The sequence below is a fragment of the Vanellus vanellus genome, assembly GCF_965231255.1.
Source record: "Vanellus vanellus genome assembly, chromosome: 5".
Classification (NCBI taxonomy): Eukaryota; Metazoa; Chordata; class Aves; order Charadriiformes; family Charadriidae; genus Vanellus; species Vanellus vanellus.
Window position 1 is genome coordinate 45,175,082 of NC_138910.1, and position 16,409 is coordinate 45,191,490.

At 41.3% G+C, this 16,409-nt stretch overlaps 1 protein-coding gene across 1 annotated transcript in view; it reads right to left on the bottom strand.

Annotated features, from left to right (window-relative positions):
- Nucleotides 1–15,413, bottom strand: part of ADARB1 (adenosine deaminase RNA specific B1) — a 53,652-nt gene extending 38,239 nt beyond the window's left edge. Inside the window, exons 1-2 of the mRNA XM_082484374.1 lie at nt 15,220–15,413; nt 5,002–5,076 (exon numbers count right to left, since the gene is read on the bottom strand). Coding sequence (XP_082340500.1) covers nt 5,002–5,076; nt 15,220–15,319 — 175 coding nt within the window. The 5' untranslated portion in view covers nt 15,320–15,413. The remainder of the gene's footprint in view (nt 1–5,001; nt 5,077–15,219) is intronic.
- Nucleotides 15,414–16,409: the final 996 nt, after the last annotated feature.

A 16,409-nucleotide genomic window follows, 5' to 3' on the forward strand; every position in this document is an offset into this window, starting at 1 on the left:
AAAAAAAAAAAAGAATGTATGTTCTTGTACAGGTACTTACGTACATGTAAGTATGGCAGCTGGAGGAACTCTTCGATCCATCTCATTACACAGGCAAAGGAAACAAAGCCCAGAGAGGGGCTACTTGTAGGAAGCAGGAAAGAAACTTGCACGCTTACCTTGTCTCAGTAAGAAAGAAGGGAAGAAAACTATTCTTTGCCTGAGAGCTACTAGGCTTGTTTGCTTTGGAGAATCTGCAGCATGGAAGAAACTAGGAGAGGAAGCAAGCGGGGAACTAGGAGCCCGAGTCAAACCCGGAAAACATGAAAGTAGGCAAGTTTCTACATCGTGGAGGTGATCTAAATGCAAGTCTTGAACACAATGGAAAGAATAAGACTTCCCATGGGAACCAGAAGGAGCCAGGTTTGTTTCAACCCACAGTCATTGGACTGCAAGAAAGAGCAACTGCTTCTCAGGCTGAGGGTGAAAATGTGCTTTCAGTCCTTTTCTTTAGCCTGTCCTGCTCAGCAGTGGTGAGGTCCCCTAATTACCTTAGGGCTGGAGAAGAGCTGACAAATTAGTTAAAAAGTAAGATTAGTTATCACAACCTGTTAAAGTCAGAGAAGCCATCTCATCTAATTTTGTCCATATTCAGACATGGAGTAACTCCTCCAGCCCAGACTCTCCCCACTACTTAGAAACAGCTCTCCTTCTTCTGGGCACCTCACCTCATTAGAGAAATTAAGAACGGTCTTACTACCTCATCCTCACCTCACACAGCTCCCTGCCTCCAACAGGGCCACCAGCAGACCCCAAGAGAGGGTAGAAAACCAGAGCAAGGACACAGAGCCACTTCCCCAAGCCAGCCTCTCAGTCTGCAGGGAGCAGCTCTGGGCTGTCCCAGACGGTCTGGCAGGGAGCCACCTATGTTTGTTTTTTCCCCCTGGAATTTTTCTAACTGCTTTTCAAGACCCCATAAATCCTTGGTATCCACAATGTCCTAGGCAACACATTTCATAGTTTCATTACACATTGCATGAAAACTTCTATTGCTTGCTTTGAACCCCCTCAGTTAGTCTCACTTAAGGCATCTGTTGGGGTTTTTTTGCTATTTTTTTTTCAATTTGATGATTCGAGTATTAAATATCCTGTGCTGCTCATGATTTTGCATATATCTCTAGTATTTCAACCTCGTCATCCCTCATCTACACCACAGGGGTCTAACTGACCCTTGTCCTGAGGTCATCCTCTTCTCACAGCAGTAGACCCACAGCTGGATGCACTGTATACTTGCTTTTCTTGCTTTATTCTATCTACAATCTTTTTCATTCTGGTAATATGTTGGTTTAGAGACTGTAAGACTTTGGGAAGTCTCTCACTTATTCCAAAGAGAATGAGGGAGGGCATCTTCACCACCCCAAAAGCTCGGTCTGATTCAGGATCCATCATAGCTCAAGCTGGGAGCATCAATACTCAAAAGGAGAAAAATTTTGTTGCTCTAAAGCAGAGTCATGGCAGTGGCGGACCACCACTCCATGCATGTTCTAAAACACAGCTTAGATCACTTCAAGGTCTATTGGTCTGATTTTGAAAGCAGTATTAAGCCTTGTGCTCCCAGCATCACAGCTACAATAAGGCAGGAAAATGAGAACCATGAGTGTTAAAATACTATTAGAAAGCACAAAGCATAGGAGAGAGCTGGTAGTAGAAAAAAAACATCATCTGAATTATATAAAAAAAAAAAAATCTCTGTGTTCAGTAATGGATGCTCTTCATTATCCTTTTTTAATTTTTAGTAAACTTTTTTATGTTAACGTCGTATGTCTTACCTCAGAAAGGTTACACAGTCTTGGTGGATCACCTAACATACCCAAAAATCAAGAGATTTAAAAACAGCTTATTCCTAGATTTTAAATACACTTTCAAGTCTATGCATTTTCCAGTCTTTAAATAAGTTTTCAAGGAATTAATGCTTTACAGAGCTCTTTGAGGTGCATCATGGCTGTTGTGTATTCAACACTTTAAAGTAGCATTAATACAGATATAAACACTCGATAATGGGATCCTGTTTTCTTAAACATTAATACTACCCATGATCTAACAAGAAGACATTTTTCATAAGACTAGCTTATTTTCTAGTCACTAAAAATAGTTGGCAGCTTTGACTAGAGATTTCACTGATGTCTGTAGAAGCTGCCTTGGTGAAAATCATAGCTGACAGTATCACATGCCAACAACTTCAGTGGAAGAAAAGTCCTGCCCCTGAGATCTTGTTTGAAAGGCTTACAAACCTGAGAACACTCAAAGAAGGAAAGAGGCATAAGCAATTTTTATGTCAGTAAAGAAAGAAATCTTCTTTCTGAGTGTGTTGGTTTATTTTTGGTTTTGTTCCCTGTAATTAAAAAGTGTCTGTAATTAAGATGCTTTACCAGTTGGGGAACTTCCATTACCTGCTTGCTGAGAGACAACACTCTCCCTGCTCTGTCTACTCTGGAGCACACTTAATTACATTTAGATGACTCTTAACTGAACCGAAAGATGTTTCTAGCTACCTCTTATACCGCTGCTCTCGTTTACTGGCCTGGGGAAATTCTAAATTAACCGTTTTTTTCATAAGAAACAGGCAGAAAAACACCCATGTGATCTCTTCTAAGCATCTTTTTGGAAAAAGGGGGGAAATTATCAAAAAGAAAGATCAGAACAGCCACATGCTAGTATCCAAAGTGTTCTGCAAAATGCCCCACTTCTCCCTTGCCTGTAAAGTAATCAATAAGGATAGGCAACAGTGTGAATTTACACCTAGTAAATCATTTATTTCTATTGTAGTGATGCTTCCACTGGGCGCCCTGGATGCTGAGATAATACGCAGATGGGATTCCAGCACAGATTCCTGGGGCATTCAGAGTGCTGCAGACATACCCTCCACGCAAAGCAACAGAAAACAGAACAAATAAAAAACACTCTAAAAAAACCCAATATCTTTCCCTAAATCTTTTGTAACATCTTCTCTGTGTTCAACAGATAAAGGAGAAAAACCTTAAAAACTGAAGTCTGACAAGGACATTAATGTAACCTCATCTCAGTCTTGCATTTCAGCCAAACCAATACAATTTTAATTCTGGCTTCTGCAGAGCAATTCTAGTTATATAACTGCAAGCTACAAATATTGCATGTGCCCACCTTCCTTTCCTGTAAGATACTTCCCCAAAAAGGAGTCACATAAAATAATAAAAAAATTAATAGGTAACTTCTGATATCACACCGCCATCTTAACAGATATAAAAATACAGAGAGAGAAAAAAAATTCAAAGAAGTCTTTACACGAATCAAGGGGAAGAATTTAAGAATTTAAACTTTAATTTCTCTCCCCCCCCAATCTGATGATTTAATGTTTCAAATTCATGATGTTTGTGGGGGTGTACAGACACAAGGTCTTCTTGCACCTTCTATTAACTGGGCTTATCCAAGTAGGCATGTTATCTGTACCTTCCTTTCATAAACATGGTACAGATGACATCTCAAAACATACTTCTGGGAGACAACTACAGTTATACAAATGCATGCCCCAAACCAATAGCAACCCCATGGAACCAGACCCCTCAAGAGAAAAACATTCAGTGAATGGTTTCCCATACTGATGCACTAACACACACACAAAAATACCCAAATGCAGATAAAAATTCAGTGTTTTGTTTAAGGACACTTACAGAATGCCCCTGTAAAGAGATGATTAATTTCTCCATCTCAGGAAGGCACCTTTTATTCATGTTCAGACATACTCCTTATTGAGATAAGGGGGTGTTTTATCCAAAAAATTATCTTATATGAATTATCCAATTACAGATGTTACTTTCTTGAAGTCTTCCTCAGGGAGATCACTTTCAGAAATAGCTAAAGCATCCATCTGAAGTAACAACTTTTATACGAAGGAAAATAAAGTATTACCAAGCATATTCCAGTTGATTTCACTGTTTCAGCCAAAGAAAAATAGAGGCATTCTAATCCAGTTAATATTTGTTAATATCCAGTTAATTTTTCTTTTTTCTGGGGAGTGGGGGTGGTGTTTATTTGGTTTTTGGTTGTTTAACCCAAAGATCTAGCTTCTTTATCTCCCAATAAAAATTTTCTGTAACATTTTCAGACTGAACTACAACTCTTCCACTCTAAGGCCTCCTATACTGATGGGCTTTGTCAGCTTTGCCAGAGATGTGCCGTTTAGCCATTGTCACTTAGGGGAAAAATAAGCACATTTTGTTATTATATCACATACAATTATTTACAGTCAGGCACAGCACATGAGCATAGTAGCAACATAACGTTTCATTCACAAAAAAAGTTTGTTGAAAGGCCAATTAATATTAAAAATATTTTTATAATGTTTTAACAAGAACACTTTTCTTCACAGGTTATCAGATCTTAATTATACCACAGCATTAGCAACCTTGCAGTACTTTGCCAGTGTATGCCTCAAGATGATTATTATATTTTACTATTTTTGTGTTTAAACACACTTTAGTTATTCGGTAGCTCAGGGTTGGAACAATCAGCATCTAATCAGAACACTCAGCCACGCAAGACCTGCAGGAGATCTTCTAGCTCCTCCTTTTGCTTTTCCTTACTCCATTTCTGCTTTCTCTCATTATTTTATCCACTTCAACTCCACCTCCTTTGTCTCACCCCTCCCTTCTGACTGGTCTCTCACCCTCAGCATTTGCACTATCAATATTGTCCCTCTCTTCTTCATTGCTGGTTCAAAACAGGAAAATATTTTGTTTAATTAGTCAATTATTGGAAAAAAAAAATGAGACACAAAGTATAACTAGAACTACCATATAACCATGTGTATTTAAAACAATGCAAAAGCTCTGATTCACTTTTCCATACCATATTTTTAAAAATACAAATAAATAATTTTATTTTATGCTTCCAAAGTTTCTTCGCAGTGGCCCCTGTGCTCATGAGAAAAAGTCACCTTCAGAAATTATTACATAGTTTATTACTGTGTAAATAAGCACATCTTACTCATGTTTTCTTCATCGTCTACATCCATTGCGAAATATTTTTGCTGTTTTCTTGGCTGGCAGAGACTGCTTCTGTCTGGAAAACAGAGAGTAGAATATTTAAGCTTTAAGGTACCAACAAACAAGGTAAAGCATTAAATCTCCTTTAAAAGCAGCAGCCTAGGCATTGGTTTTGCTTTGGGCTGTCCACGGGTTTTGTTCAATTTTCACATAGTATTTCCCCAAAAGTGCCTATTTCTGTAGCTGAGGTGCACTCTGCAGAATTGCAAATTTGACAAGATTTGCAAGAATTTGGGGTTTTGTGTGATGAACTACAATATCTTTATCTGAATGAGTATGTAAACTACTTTATCTCACTACCTTTATCTTTTTTTTTAAACTCCAAAATGATGTCAAATCCACTCTGCAGGTTACCACACAGACAATTTAAGCAGTCAAAACACTGAAGATGCAGTTTTTTACCCAGCACCAAACTGATGAATGTCTGTTTGGTTTGGTTAAAACCTGACCCAAGACCCCTCATAAAACTGAGATGATCATCAATGACCGAAAGATGTAGCCCTGTATCAGACGAAGGACAGAGTGGGTAATGTAACCCTCTGTCCCTACACGTGGATTTTCTTGTCAACTGACACATCCAGACAATATCACATATAGGTATTCTGCCTGAGGGGAAATAGATTTTATTAACCACAGGGAGTTTCATTTAATCAAGAGAGACTGATCTAAAGGGGAATATAAGCATCTGACATGCAAAATATGTAATCTACCTAGCATTTGGTTTGAAAGAAGGCAACACTGTTACCCAAATCAAAAGCACTCATTTAAGTGTGATGGGTTTTGTGGTTTGGTTTGCTTTTGTTTTTTTTTATTATTCCAGTTTTTTTTTCCTGACTAATCAAGTACAACATAATATCTGTTGCTTTCCAGGTAATTGCTCCAATCTCAGTGTCACAAGTGCCCCAAGAGGGTTGGAGCACTGAACCCCAAAACCAAACAGGGACTTAGAATTTTAATAAAATATCCATTATTACAGTGAGTAAAAAGTAGTGGAGCGTTAACAGGCTTTGCATTCTTACACTGGACTGGATCAAACCATGGAAATTTGTCTTGTACTTGCCTAGCTGTTGAACTTTGTGCATCTGCCTCTTAGCTTTTCTGAAGCATTCATTAACAACTAAGCGTTGTGCTTTCTATGTGCTGCATTGCAATATTTTTTTTTAAATATAATTCATTTTCTGCTGATTGTTCACTGCAATTAAATGTTTGGATAGTACCTGAAGAGAGTAAAGTACAGTACAGATGCAAAACCATTCTGTGATGATCTAGTCTCATGTCACATCTGTAAAATTTTATTCCTTCTGCTGACAATCAGATTAAATTAAGATTGAAGTCCTACTTTTAAGTGCATCTTTGATCCTACTCCAAAACTATTACAAATAGTCCCCAGAAACCGTAGGGTGAAACTTCAACCTTCTTTTGTTATTTCCAAACTACAATTATCTTCCAGCAGTTTCAGTCTTACTCAGCTTACTTTTACCATAGACAGCATAAATTCTAATTATCTGTAGACATTTCACTTACACTGAACATATCTTAAAAGTTAAGAATTGCATGGATGCTTTCAGGTAAATGTTCAAGAACTTGGCAGAACAAGAAATACCTGATTCACCCCAAGGCTGTGGCCACATATGCCAGATCAGATGAGGGAACCGATTCTCGCTACTGGTGCCAGTAAAAATACCTGGGCGATGTGGCTGGGAGAAAGAGAGGCCTGATGGTGTCCTAAGAGGGTATGGCATTAGCCTTGCGAAACCAAGGGCTGAGGCTGCAGCTAGAAGGGACGGAGAGATCAGGGTGGGAAGCAGAGGTCGTTTGTGCCTTCAAAAGCATGGGAACACTGGAAGGTAGGTGGCATAGAAGATGCTGCTTGGTTTCATGCTGCTGTATGGGCTGGGACAATTTACACCACTAAAGTATTTCCTCTATTGTATTATGTTTAGCCCTTCCCTCACTGAGGACACACATCTGTGTCTCTCATCCAGTTGCCAACGTCAAATATTTAGGAAATACAATGCTCTGAGACTTCTTTAAGTGTCAGCACTGGTGGAAATCAGACAACAGAGTCAAAAGAGGAACCATATAAAACATGGTCAATTGATAAGGTTGACAATAAAATCAACAATCAACAACAAACATCACCACATGCTTGCTTCATAACAATGAATTTGTTCCATCTCTCTTCCCACCACTTGTGAGAAAAAACTAGCTTTAATTCCATTCTACATTAAGACAAAAGGCAGTACTTTGATGTTGTTCTTAATGCACAGATTGCATACTATAGTAATTCAAATGCATAATATGTAATTACCAAGTTTTGCAAAAAGAAACTAGTCATTCTGCCCCTATTTATTATTTTAATAGACACTTCATGCAAAGCATGCAAAAATATGGTGCAAATCCAGAGTCCAGGTCTAAATGCCAAACATAATGAACTACACTGGTCCATTTTGTTCCTTTTTAAGTCAATTCAGTTTTATCTTTGCTAACATAAGAAGAAAAAACAAAAAACCACAAAAAATTCCATCCAAGAATGAAAGATCTGTAAGGATGCGATATGTAGGGGTACAGAAACAAATAATAATTGCTCAACAGTAGTATAAACCACAGGGGTGACGCACACGCAGTCCTCCCCCAGCACCACAGCCACAGAAGCAGCACTAATCAGCCCTGTAGTCCAAACAGCTCACTGAACCATCAAGCTACTGATCAACATACTCAAACTTCATTGTTGATCTGCCAGGAGATGGTTTCAGGACAGAATAACTACATGATTTGCCCAGTGAAACTGTCACTTCAAAACCAGGTTTTTGTAAAACTGCAACCACTGGCACATAGGTGATTAAAATGTAAGTGTTAAATGTGTATATCGGAAACATCAAGAAACTTGTAGTCCAAAAATAGATACTGAGAAATGAAGAACGATGTTAAAATACACATGTAGATGCCTAAGTTTGCAACTTTAATATCCATGCTAAATATTGTTATTCAGTAATTTAAAACAATGAAATCTGTTTATCCTCAACTAGACAGATCCTCAGCACGCTATTTGCAATCTTTACAGCTTATTTTTCATAGCAGCAGCTAAGCAGCACTTACTGAAAATGTAAAATGTACCTTTAGCAATCATTACACTACTTAATGCCATGCCTCTAACAGTAGAATGAGAAAGAAACAGATTACTATGTTTGTCACCATTTCAAGCACTCTTTCAAAAACAAAGCCCACATGCCTGCAGATATCCTGAACTTCCTGCCACCACTGCAAAACATTTATGATTATCCCAGTTTGTGACCCAAACAAGTGTCTTTGCTCAGGCAAGATGATTCTCTTTCACTCCCCAACCCTGTCTCGAGAAGACACTCATTTAAGTAACCAAGACGATTGCAGACAAACAGGGAGAAAAATCAGTGACAGAAGATGCAGAAACGCACTTCTGAGCACAGTGAAGCTATTCAGACAGACAGCATAAACTCAAGCAGATCATAAAATATGACAAGACAGACAAGCAGTAAAACTCCCTGCTGATTTTGTCACCAGCATTACAGAATTTCAAGGGGGACAGAACTAAAATACTTGACTCGTTACTTCTCCTGAACAAACCACAGAATTTCCACAACTTTTTTTTTTTTAAATCCAAAGACTATGTGCAAAATGACTATGTAAACTCATCTTAAATGCATCATAGCTTCAGGTAAACTGTGAGTTTGAGAGTGGCAATTTCTCTCTTGCACCTGTCATCATTAACCTTGAGTACAATAACCTCTCTGCTGCCCTGTAACAAATTCTGTTTTCCAGGTAGTAAGTGCATACTCAAAGAGCTTCTTAGACCATTGCTTCCAGCCTGGGTACATGTACATGCACTCATCCTCTACGCAGCAGGTTGATCTCCTTTCTTCATCCCTTTTGCTTCACAGAAAACTTGTGCGGCTCTTCATGCCCAGCCCAGCTCCATCATACTCTCAGACCAATTGAAACTTCATGCCACAAAGATATGAGCAGTGACTGTCCCACCAGGCTTTAGAGTGAGCACTATCACACCAGGAATAAGCTCCCTGTAAGTACCCAGAAAGCTGTAACATTACTTTCTCAAATCCTACCTCAAAGCTCTCTCTTGCTGCAATGCCCGATGGTCTTAGAAACTGCTATCCAGGAGCAGGGCTGTGAGCCCAGGTTGCACTGCTGACCTTGCAACATCATTTAACATACTATTTATCTTTTCTCCCACAGCACTAAAACTGACAGGCTTCACAAATCTTTTTTTTATTTATTATTTAAATAAGTGTGCTAAACAGATTTTGGAAGCATCAATTAAGATGAACAAACCGGAAGTAGGACAGTTGACAGAAGAGCTGTAAGACACATAAGAGATGTGATGCTGGAGTAATAAATATTGTAGCCAAACGACACTCAGCTGTCTGTCCACATTTTCTAATGGAGCATTTCCATCCTTTTAAGGTTTAACCATATGAGTTTAAGAGTCAGGCTAACTATATTCTTGGCGTATAATGAATTACCATTTTTTCCTTACAAAAAAATACACTTGAGAAAAATTAGCAGTGCTCAGCACTTCCTTCCAGCACCCAGGACTGCAACAACAGATCACTCCTGTCTTGATGTCCTCACTGACCTGCTCTTTTGCAGAAGTCACCTAGCACAGATCCCAGGCTAGTAAGCTCAGCTGAGCCTGGCTGACTGCCTACCAAGCCTGCATCTGCACCCCATGCTTTCCCATATTTTGGTTCCCCAGATGTTGTGCTGCAGGCACCAAAACTCACCCTGCATAGAGCAGAAAAGGTTCAGGAGAGTGTAATGGGTTGGACTGTGCTGCCATACAGTGTGACCTAGACAGGCTGGAGAGGAACCTTATGAAATTCAACAAGGGCAAGTGTGGGGTACTGCATCTGGGGAGGAATAACTCCACGCATCAGTACAGGTCAGGGGCTGGCCTGCTGGAAAGCAGCTCTGTGGAAAGGGACCTGGGAGTCCTGGTGGACAACAGGATGATCATGAGCCAGCAATGTGCCCTGGTGGCCAAGAAGGCCAACGGCATCCTGGGGTGTATCAAGAAGAGTGTGGCCAGCAGGTCGAGGGAGGTCACCCTCCCCCTCTACTCTGCCCTGGTGAGGCCGCATCTGGAGTATTGTGTCCAGTTCTGGGCTCCCCAGTTCAAGAAGGACAGGAAACTGCTGGAGAGGGTCCAGCAAAGGGCTACAAAGATGATTAGGGGATTGGAACATGTCTCTTATGAGGAAAGGCTGAGGGACTTGGGTCTTTCTAGTCTGGGAGAAGAGAAGACTGAGGGAGGATCTTATTAATGCTTATAAATACTTAAAGGGAGGGTGCCAGGTGGATGGGAACAGTCTTTTTTCAGTGGTGCCCAGTGATAGGACAAGAGGTAACGGGCACAAACTTGAACATAGGAAGTTCCATCTATGCATGAGGAGGAACTTCTTTACTTTGGGGGTGGCAGAGCACTGGAACAGGCTGCCCAGAGAGGTTGTGAAGTCTCCTACTCTGGAGACATTCAAAACCTGCCTGGACACCGTCCTGTGCAACCTGCTGTAGGTGACCCTGCTCTGGCAGGAGGGTTGGACTAGATGATGTCCATAGGTCCCTTCCAACCCTGACCATTCTGTGATTTTGTGGATTGCGCAACCTATGTGATCCTACCGCTACATTTCAACTCAACAATACATGTTCCCACTGCATACAAAGCTGCGCACGCACCATATTCCCAGGCAGGGAAGAGCTAGAAAAAGAACTATTAACATATATTTTAGTGTACTAACAGATACAGATTCTTGGTTCATGGACTCCACAAGCATCCATAGACCCTTTGCTCGGAACTGCTCAACTGATCTGGACTGAACTTGCCTGGAAGAAATACAGAGACATTGTCTGAGCAGCCAGGGATCAGGTTAGGAAAACTCAAGCCCAGGTAGAGTTGAATCCAGCCAGGAGCATCAGAGGCAACAAGAAAGTCTTCTATAGGCATGCCAGTGACAAGAGGAAGGCAAGGGAAAATATGAGCCCACTCAGGAAGAAAACTGGAGACCTGGTCACCCAGGACATGGACAAGGATGAGGTACTCAAGAACTTTTTTACCTCAGTCTTCACTGGTAAGGGCTCTAGCCACACCACCCAAGTTGCAGAAGGCAAAGGCAGAGACTGGGAGAATGAAGAACCACCCACTGTAGGAGAAGACCATGTTCAAGACCAGCTGAGGAACCTGAAGGTGCACAAGTCCATGGGACCTGATAAGATTGATCCACGGGTCCTGAGGGAACTGGCAGATGAAGTTGCCAAGTCCATCATATTTGAGAAGTCATGCCAGCCTGGTGAAGTTCCTGCTGACTGGAAAAGGGAAAACATAATCCCCATTTTCAAAAAGGGAAAAAAGGAAGACCTAAGGAACTACAGGCCACTCAGTCTCACCTCTGTGCCCATGGAGCAGATCCTCCTGGAAACTATGCTAAGGCACATGGAAAATAAGGAGGTGATCGGTGACAGCCAACATGGCTTCATTAAGGGCAAATCGTGCCTGACAAATTTCGTGGTCTTTTATGACAGCGTGACAGCGTTGGTGGATAAGGGGAGAGCAACAGACGTCATCTACCTGGACTTGTGGAAGCGTTTGAGACTGTCCCACACAACATCCTTGTCTCTAAATTAGAGAGACATGGATTTGACAAATGGACCACTTGGATGGTCGCACTTGAAGAGTTGCGGTCAATAGCTCAATGTCCAAGTGGCAACCAGTGATGAGTGGTGTTCCTCAGGGATCAGTACTGTTTAATGTCTCTGTCAGTGATACGGATGTTGGGATTGAGAGCACCCTCAGCAAGCTTTCTGCCAACACCTCTAGGGGGAGGTGTCCCTGCCTATGGCAGGGGAGTTCGAACGAGATGATCTTTAAGGTCCCTTCCAACCTAAACCATTCTGCGATTCTACTTGGCCCTACTCTAAAACCATACTAACAAGGCTAAGATTTGACTTTGATGACTAAAGCAAGGAATAAAGTACTCCTGAAGTCTCTTTTAGAGCATCAGGGGTGGGAAGCTATGCTGGGAAGTTATATATTTTTCATTGCAACTCCCCTAAGCCAAGCACATCACTACAGCAAGACGACCTGTACTGTTCAACATCTTTGTTGGGGACATGGACAGTGGGGTTGAGTGCACACTCAGCAAGTTTGCTGATGATACCAAGCTCTTTGGTGAGGTAGACACGCTGGAGGGGAGGGATGCCATCCACAGGGATCTGGCCAGGCTGGAGAGGTGGGCCCAAGCCAACCTCATGAAGTTCAACAAGGACAAGTGCAAGCAAGGTCCTACATCTGGGTCAGGGCAATCCCAAGCACAAATACAGGCTCGTCGGGGAATTGCTGGAGAGCAGCCCTGAGGAGAAGGACCTGAGGGTGCTGATTGACGAGAGGCTCAACATGAGCCAACAATGTGCAATCGCAGCCCAGAAGGCCAACCGTATCCTGGGCTGCATCAGAAGTGTGGCCAGCAGGTCAAAGGAGGAGATTCTGCCGCTCTACTCCACTCTCGTGAGACCCCACCTGGAGTACTGCATCCAGCTCTGGAGTCCCCAGCATAAGAAGGACATGGACCTTCTGGAGCGTGTCCAGAGGAGAGCCATGAGGATGATCCGAGGGCTGGAGCACCTCTCCTATGAGGAGAGGCTGAAAGAGTTGGGGCTGTTCAGCCTGGAGAAGAGAAGGCTCTGAGATCTTATTGCAGCCTTCCAGTACCTAAAAGGGGGGCTACAGGAGAGCTGGGGAAGGACTATTTTACTAGGGCATGTAGTGATAGGACGAAAGGGAATGGCTTTAAACTGGAAGAGGGCAGGTTTAGATTAAACATTAGGAAGAAATTTTTCACTTTAAGGGTGGTAAGCCACTGGAACAGGTTTCCCCAAGAGGTTGTTGAGGCCCCATCTCTGGAGACGTTCAAGGCCAGGCTGGACGTGGCCTTGGGCAACCTGGTCTAGTGAGAATTGTCCCCGTCTATGGCAGGGGGGTTGGAACTCTATGATCTTCAAGGTCCTTTCCAACTCTAAATCATTCTATGATTCTATGACAGCGTGCACCTTACAGAAGTAACACATCACTGATTTCCACTACAACTAACTTCAACAACCACTCCTCTTAATGTCAAAAATACTTTGAAGAGAATGAATTAGATGTACTTATTAATGAGGTATGAATACCATCTACCTTTCCTAGCAAATAACATTCAAACAGTACGTACAACATGTAGTAGACAGTACTTAGCTGGGGCAGAGAATGAACTTCTCTGCTCTCTTGTACACATATTAATTAGGAGACTAATCTTCCAAACTTGCTCCCGCAGTAGTATACGGATTTGATTTTTTTTTTCACCTGGCTTTCAGAGGTAAAGGATTAGGTAATTAAAAAAAAAAAAAAAAGATTTTTAAAAGCCCTTCCATATGAAATAGGGCCCATGTATGCTTTCAGAAATTGAGGGTAGAATTTTTGAGAAAAAGGACTCTGAACCCAGGCTGCTCACTACAGAAAACAGCTTCCTCTCTTGCAAAGGCATGCTTGATTACTTCTGAAATCATTAATAAGTCAGTTATCTTTTCACTTTGAAGGAGAAAGTGTTTTTCACTTCTTTGACCTTCCAAACTTTTATTCAAGCAGCTTTCGTAATGCAGCAAAACTGCAATAATAAACTCATTCACTGCCTGTAAATAATCCATTCAGCTATAGACGTCCAGAAACCTTTCAGGTCCTACAGGCGCAAAGTCTCCACACTTCTTCAGCATCAAAGTTTTCATAATTGTCAGTGGCATCTAAGCAAGGAAAGGACACTTTCCAAAAGGACTCCACTGAAGCCATGTATTCGCCTCGGACAGCAGGTGCAAGTAAACTCTCAAGTTTTATTCTTATAAACCTGCTCTGAGACAAGTGACACAACTGGAGCAATACTCTTTTGAGACCGCTGGAAAACCTTTAATTTTGAGAAAAAAAAAAAGTAAGAATAAAGGAAAAAGCCTAATTGCTGCTCAGAGATTTACAGAGCTTTCAAAAATAACAATAAGGAATAATTGACATAAATGTTAGTTAACTGCTTTGGGTCAGTGCATATACAGCATTTTATACGTGGAATAGGACTGTGGAGAAAGTCTGCTCCTTGGCTCCATGGACTGGTTTTTTCCTCGGGTATACTGCTAAAATAAATTCAGGTTTCAACTGTACTATGCTGGTGTAGCAGAGGGGATTTTTGATTTTAACATGGAGCGGCAAGCCATAGTCCAGCTGTTAGTTAAATACACTCACTGAAGCCAAGTAATTCTGCATAGCAGCACACCCTGAAATATTTAGACTACAAGCAGAACTGCAAAAAGCTTTCCTTTCCTAATACATTACATGCCAGCCATGTCAAACAGGAAAATGACACCTAAATGTCCAATTTAAGTAGAGTCATAGAAAAGTACGGTATATTTACACTATTAACTCTCTCCTGGGTTTGAGTCTCTATTTCCCATAAAGTATTTCCAAAGACAGGAAGAACACCAGAAGTACTTCAAAATGTAAAAGCAAATACTGTTGTGTTGGCTAGTACTTCCCCAAGAGACTACTTGAAAGATTTTTAACTAAACGCTAGCTATACTGTAGTGTGGGCACTACATGAGTACTACAAGAGAGACAAAACTTGCATGTCTTTCATTTGAATATTCTGTGCATACACTGCACACAAAACAGTTGAGGATGCTTCTAACAGTTATCTTGGTTTATCCTCATCCTTGAGGAAAAATATAGATATACCTTGAAAGTAAAATTTAGCAGCTACCCAATGTTTTATGTTAACAGAGAATGGCATATAAGCAAAAAAAATAACCTGACAGACGAAACAAAAATACTATTAGAAGAGAGTAGAAGTCAGAAAGCTGCAGCTTAAGAGAAGTTTCATATTTGTTAAAAAGTACTCTCCTTCCAAACTTTGAAAGCTAAGTGAAAGAAAACGTTGGGAGATGTTGAAGGATTGTGTTCAAAATACTTCTTTTACTCTATAAATCCAAACAGAAAGCACTTAGCAATGAAGGTTCAAACCTCACCTGAAAACACCTACATTTATGACCCCCCCACCAGTACTTTGTTTTGACCATACAGCAATTAAAACACTACCTTTATGCTCTGATCGTTTCTTCCGCCTCCGTTTACAGCGTCGCTGGACCATGCTGAAGAGGATCCCCATGCCAAGAGCCGTGGCTAGAAGAGATGCCATGCACACACCTACAGTCCACCACCGCCACCAGCCTGGCTCACCAGCCTGATGCAACCCCTCGCCCCCTCCTAACGAGCAGCGATGTATTCCTGAAAGGAAGGTAACCCCTGCATTTCCTTGCACTGTCTTCACCCAGCCAAGGCCAGTTCCTTGAACTGCAGGATGCACCAATGCACAGCCTGATGAACAAAGATGAACAAACGATGCAGCTCATCCCTACCCACCACAAGAGGCACATGTGACAATTAACTCTTCAGCAAACAAAAGGGGCAAGGAAGGACAGTTTTCTCAAAAGCACATCAAAGCCATCTTCGCTACTGGGTGTGGAAAGACAGATTTATTTTTATTTTGTTATCAAAAAAGGAGGGCAACTCTTTGGTGTGGCTTCAGACTTATACATATATCAGAAACAAGGAGAGACATAAGCAAGGAAACGTTTATACATCCTAATGCATGAAACCAAGAGACCTTCAGCATCCTTTGTAATTGTTTCTCGTGTTCTCAGTTATGTATTTCACACATTGCCTAGAAATGCACGAAATATTTTTGTGAATAGTAGGAATACACAAATATGCAAATCTCAAAGAGCAATGTTTTAGTCGGACATTTTCCATACGAGGGTTTGTATGCCAGGTCTTACTGAGAGACTTCCCAACGTCAACATTAACTGTAGCATTTTCCAGCCTTTTGATAAACAAAAAAGCAACATGTGACATTACAGGACAATGTGATATTATCCTGTTTCCCCACTTTGAGCAACCAACCGAACACATGTTCATCCTGTGAGTCCTGTGGATTAGCAGCACAGACTGAGGGTTGCAGCTATCCTTTAATCCTGCCTGCAGATTAAACCTTGCAGGACAAAAAACATCTTCCAGCAAGGAATGTTTACAGGTGTAAGCTCCACAGGTTTCTTCAGTGTGTTATTAGAGTAAGGAGACTTCTCTGACAAGTCACCTCCACCTGCTTTCAGACCTTCATTTCTTAGTATATCAGGCCTTGGCTCTTTGGAAGACAGCACATAACCAAATCTGGATAAACTCTGGTAGACGACTTACATGGACCATCATATTTTGACAACTAGCCAGGC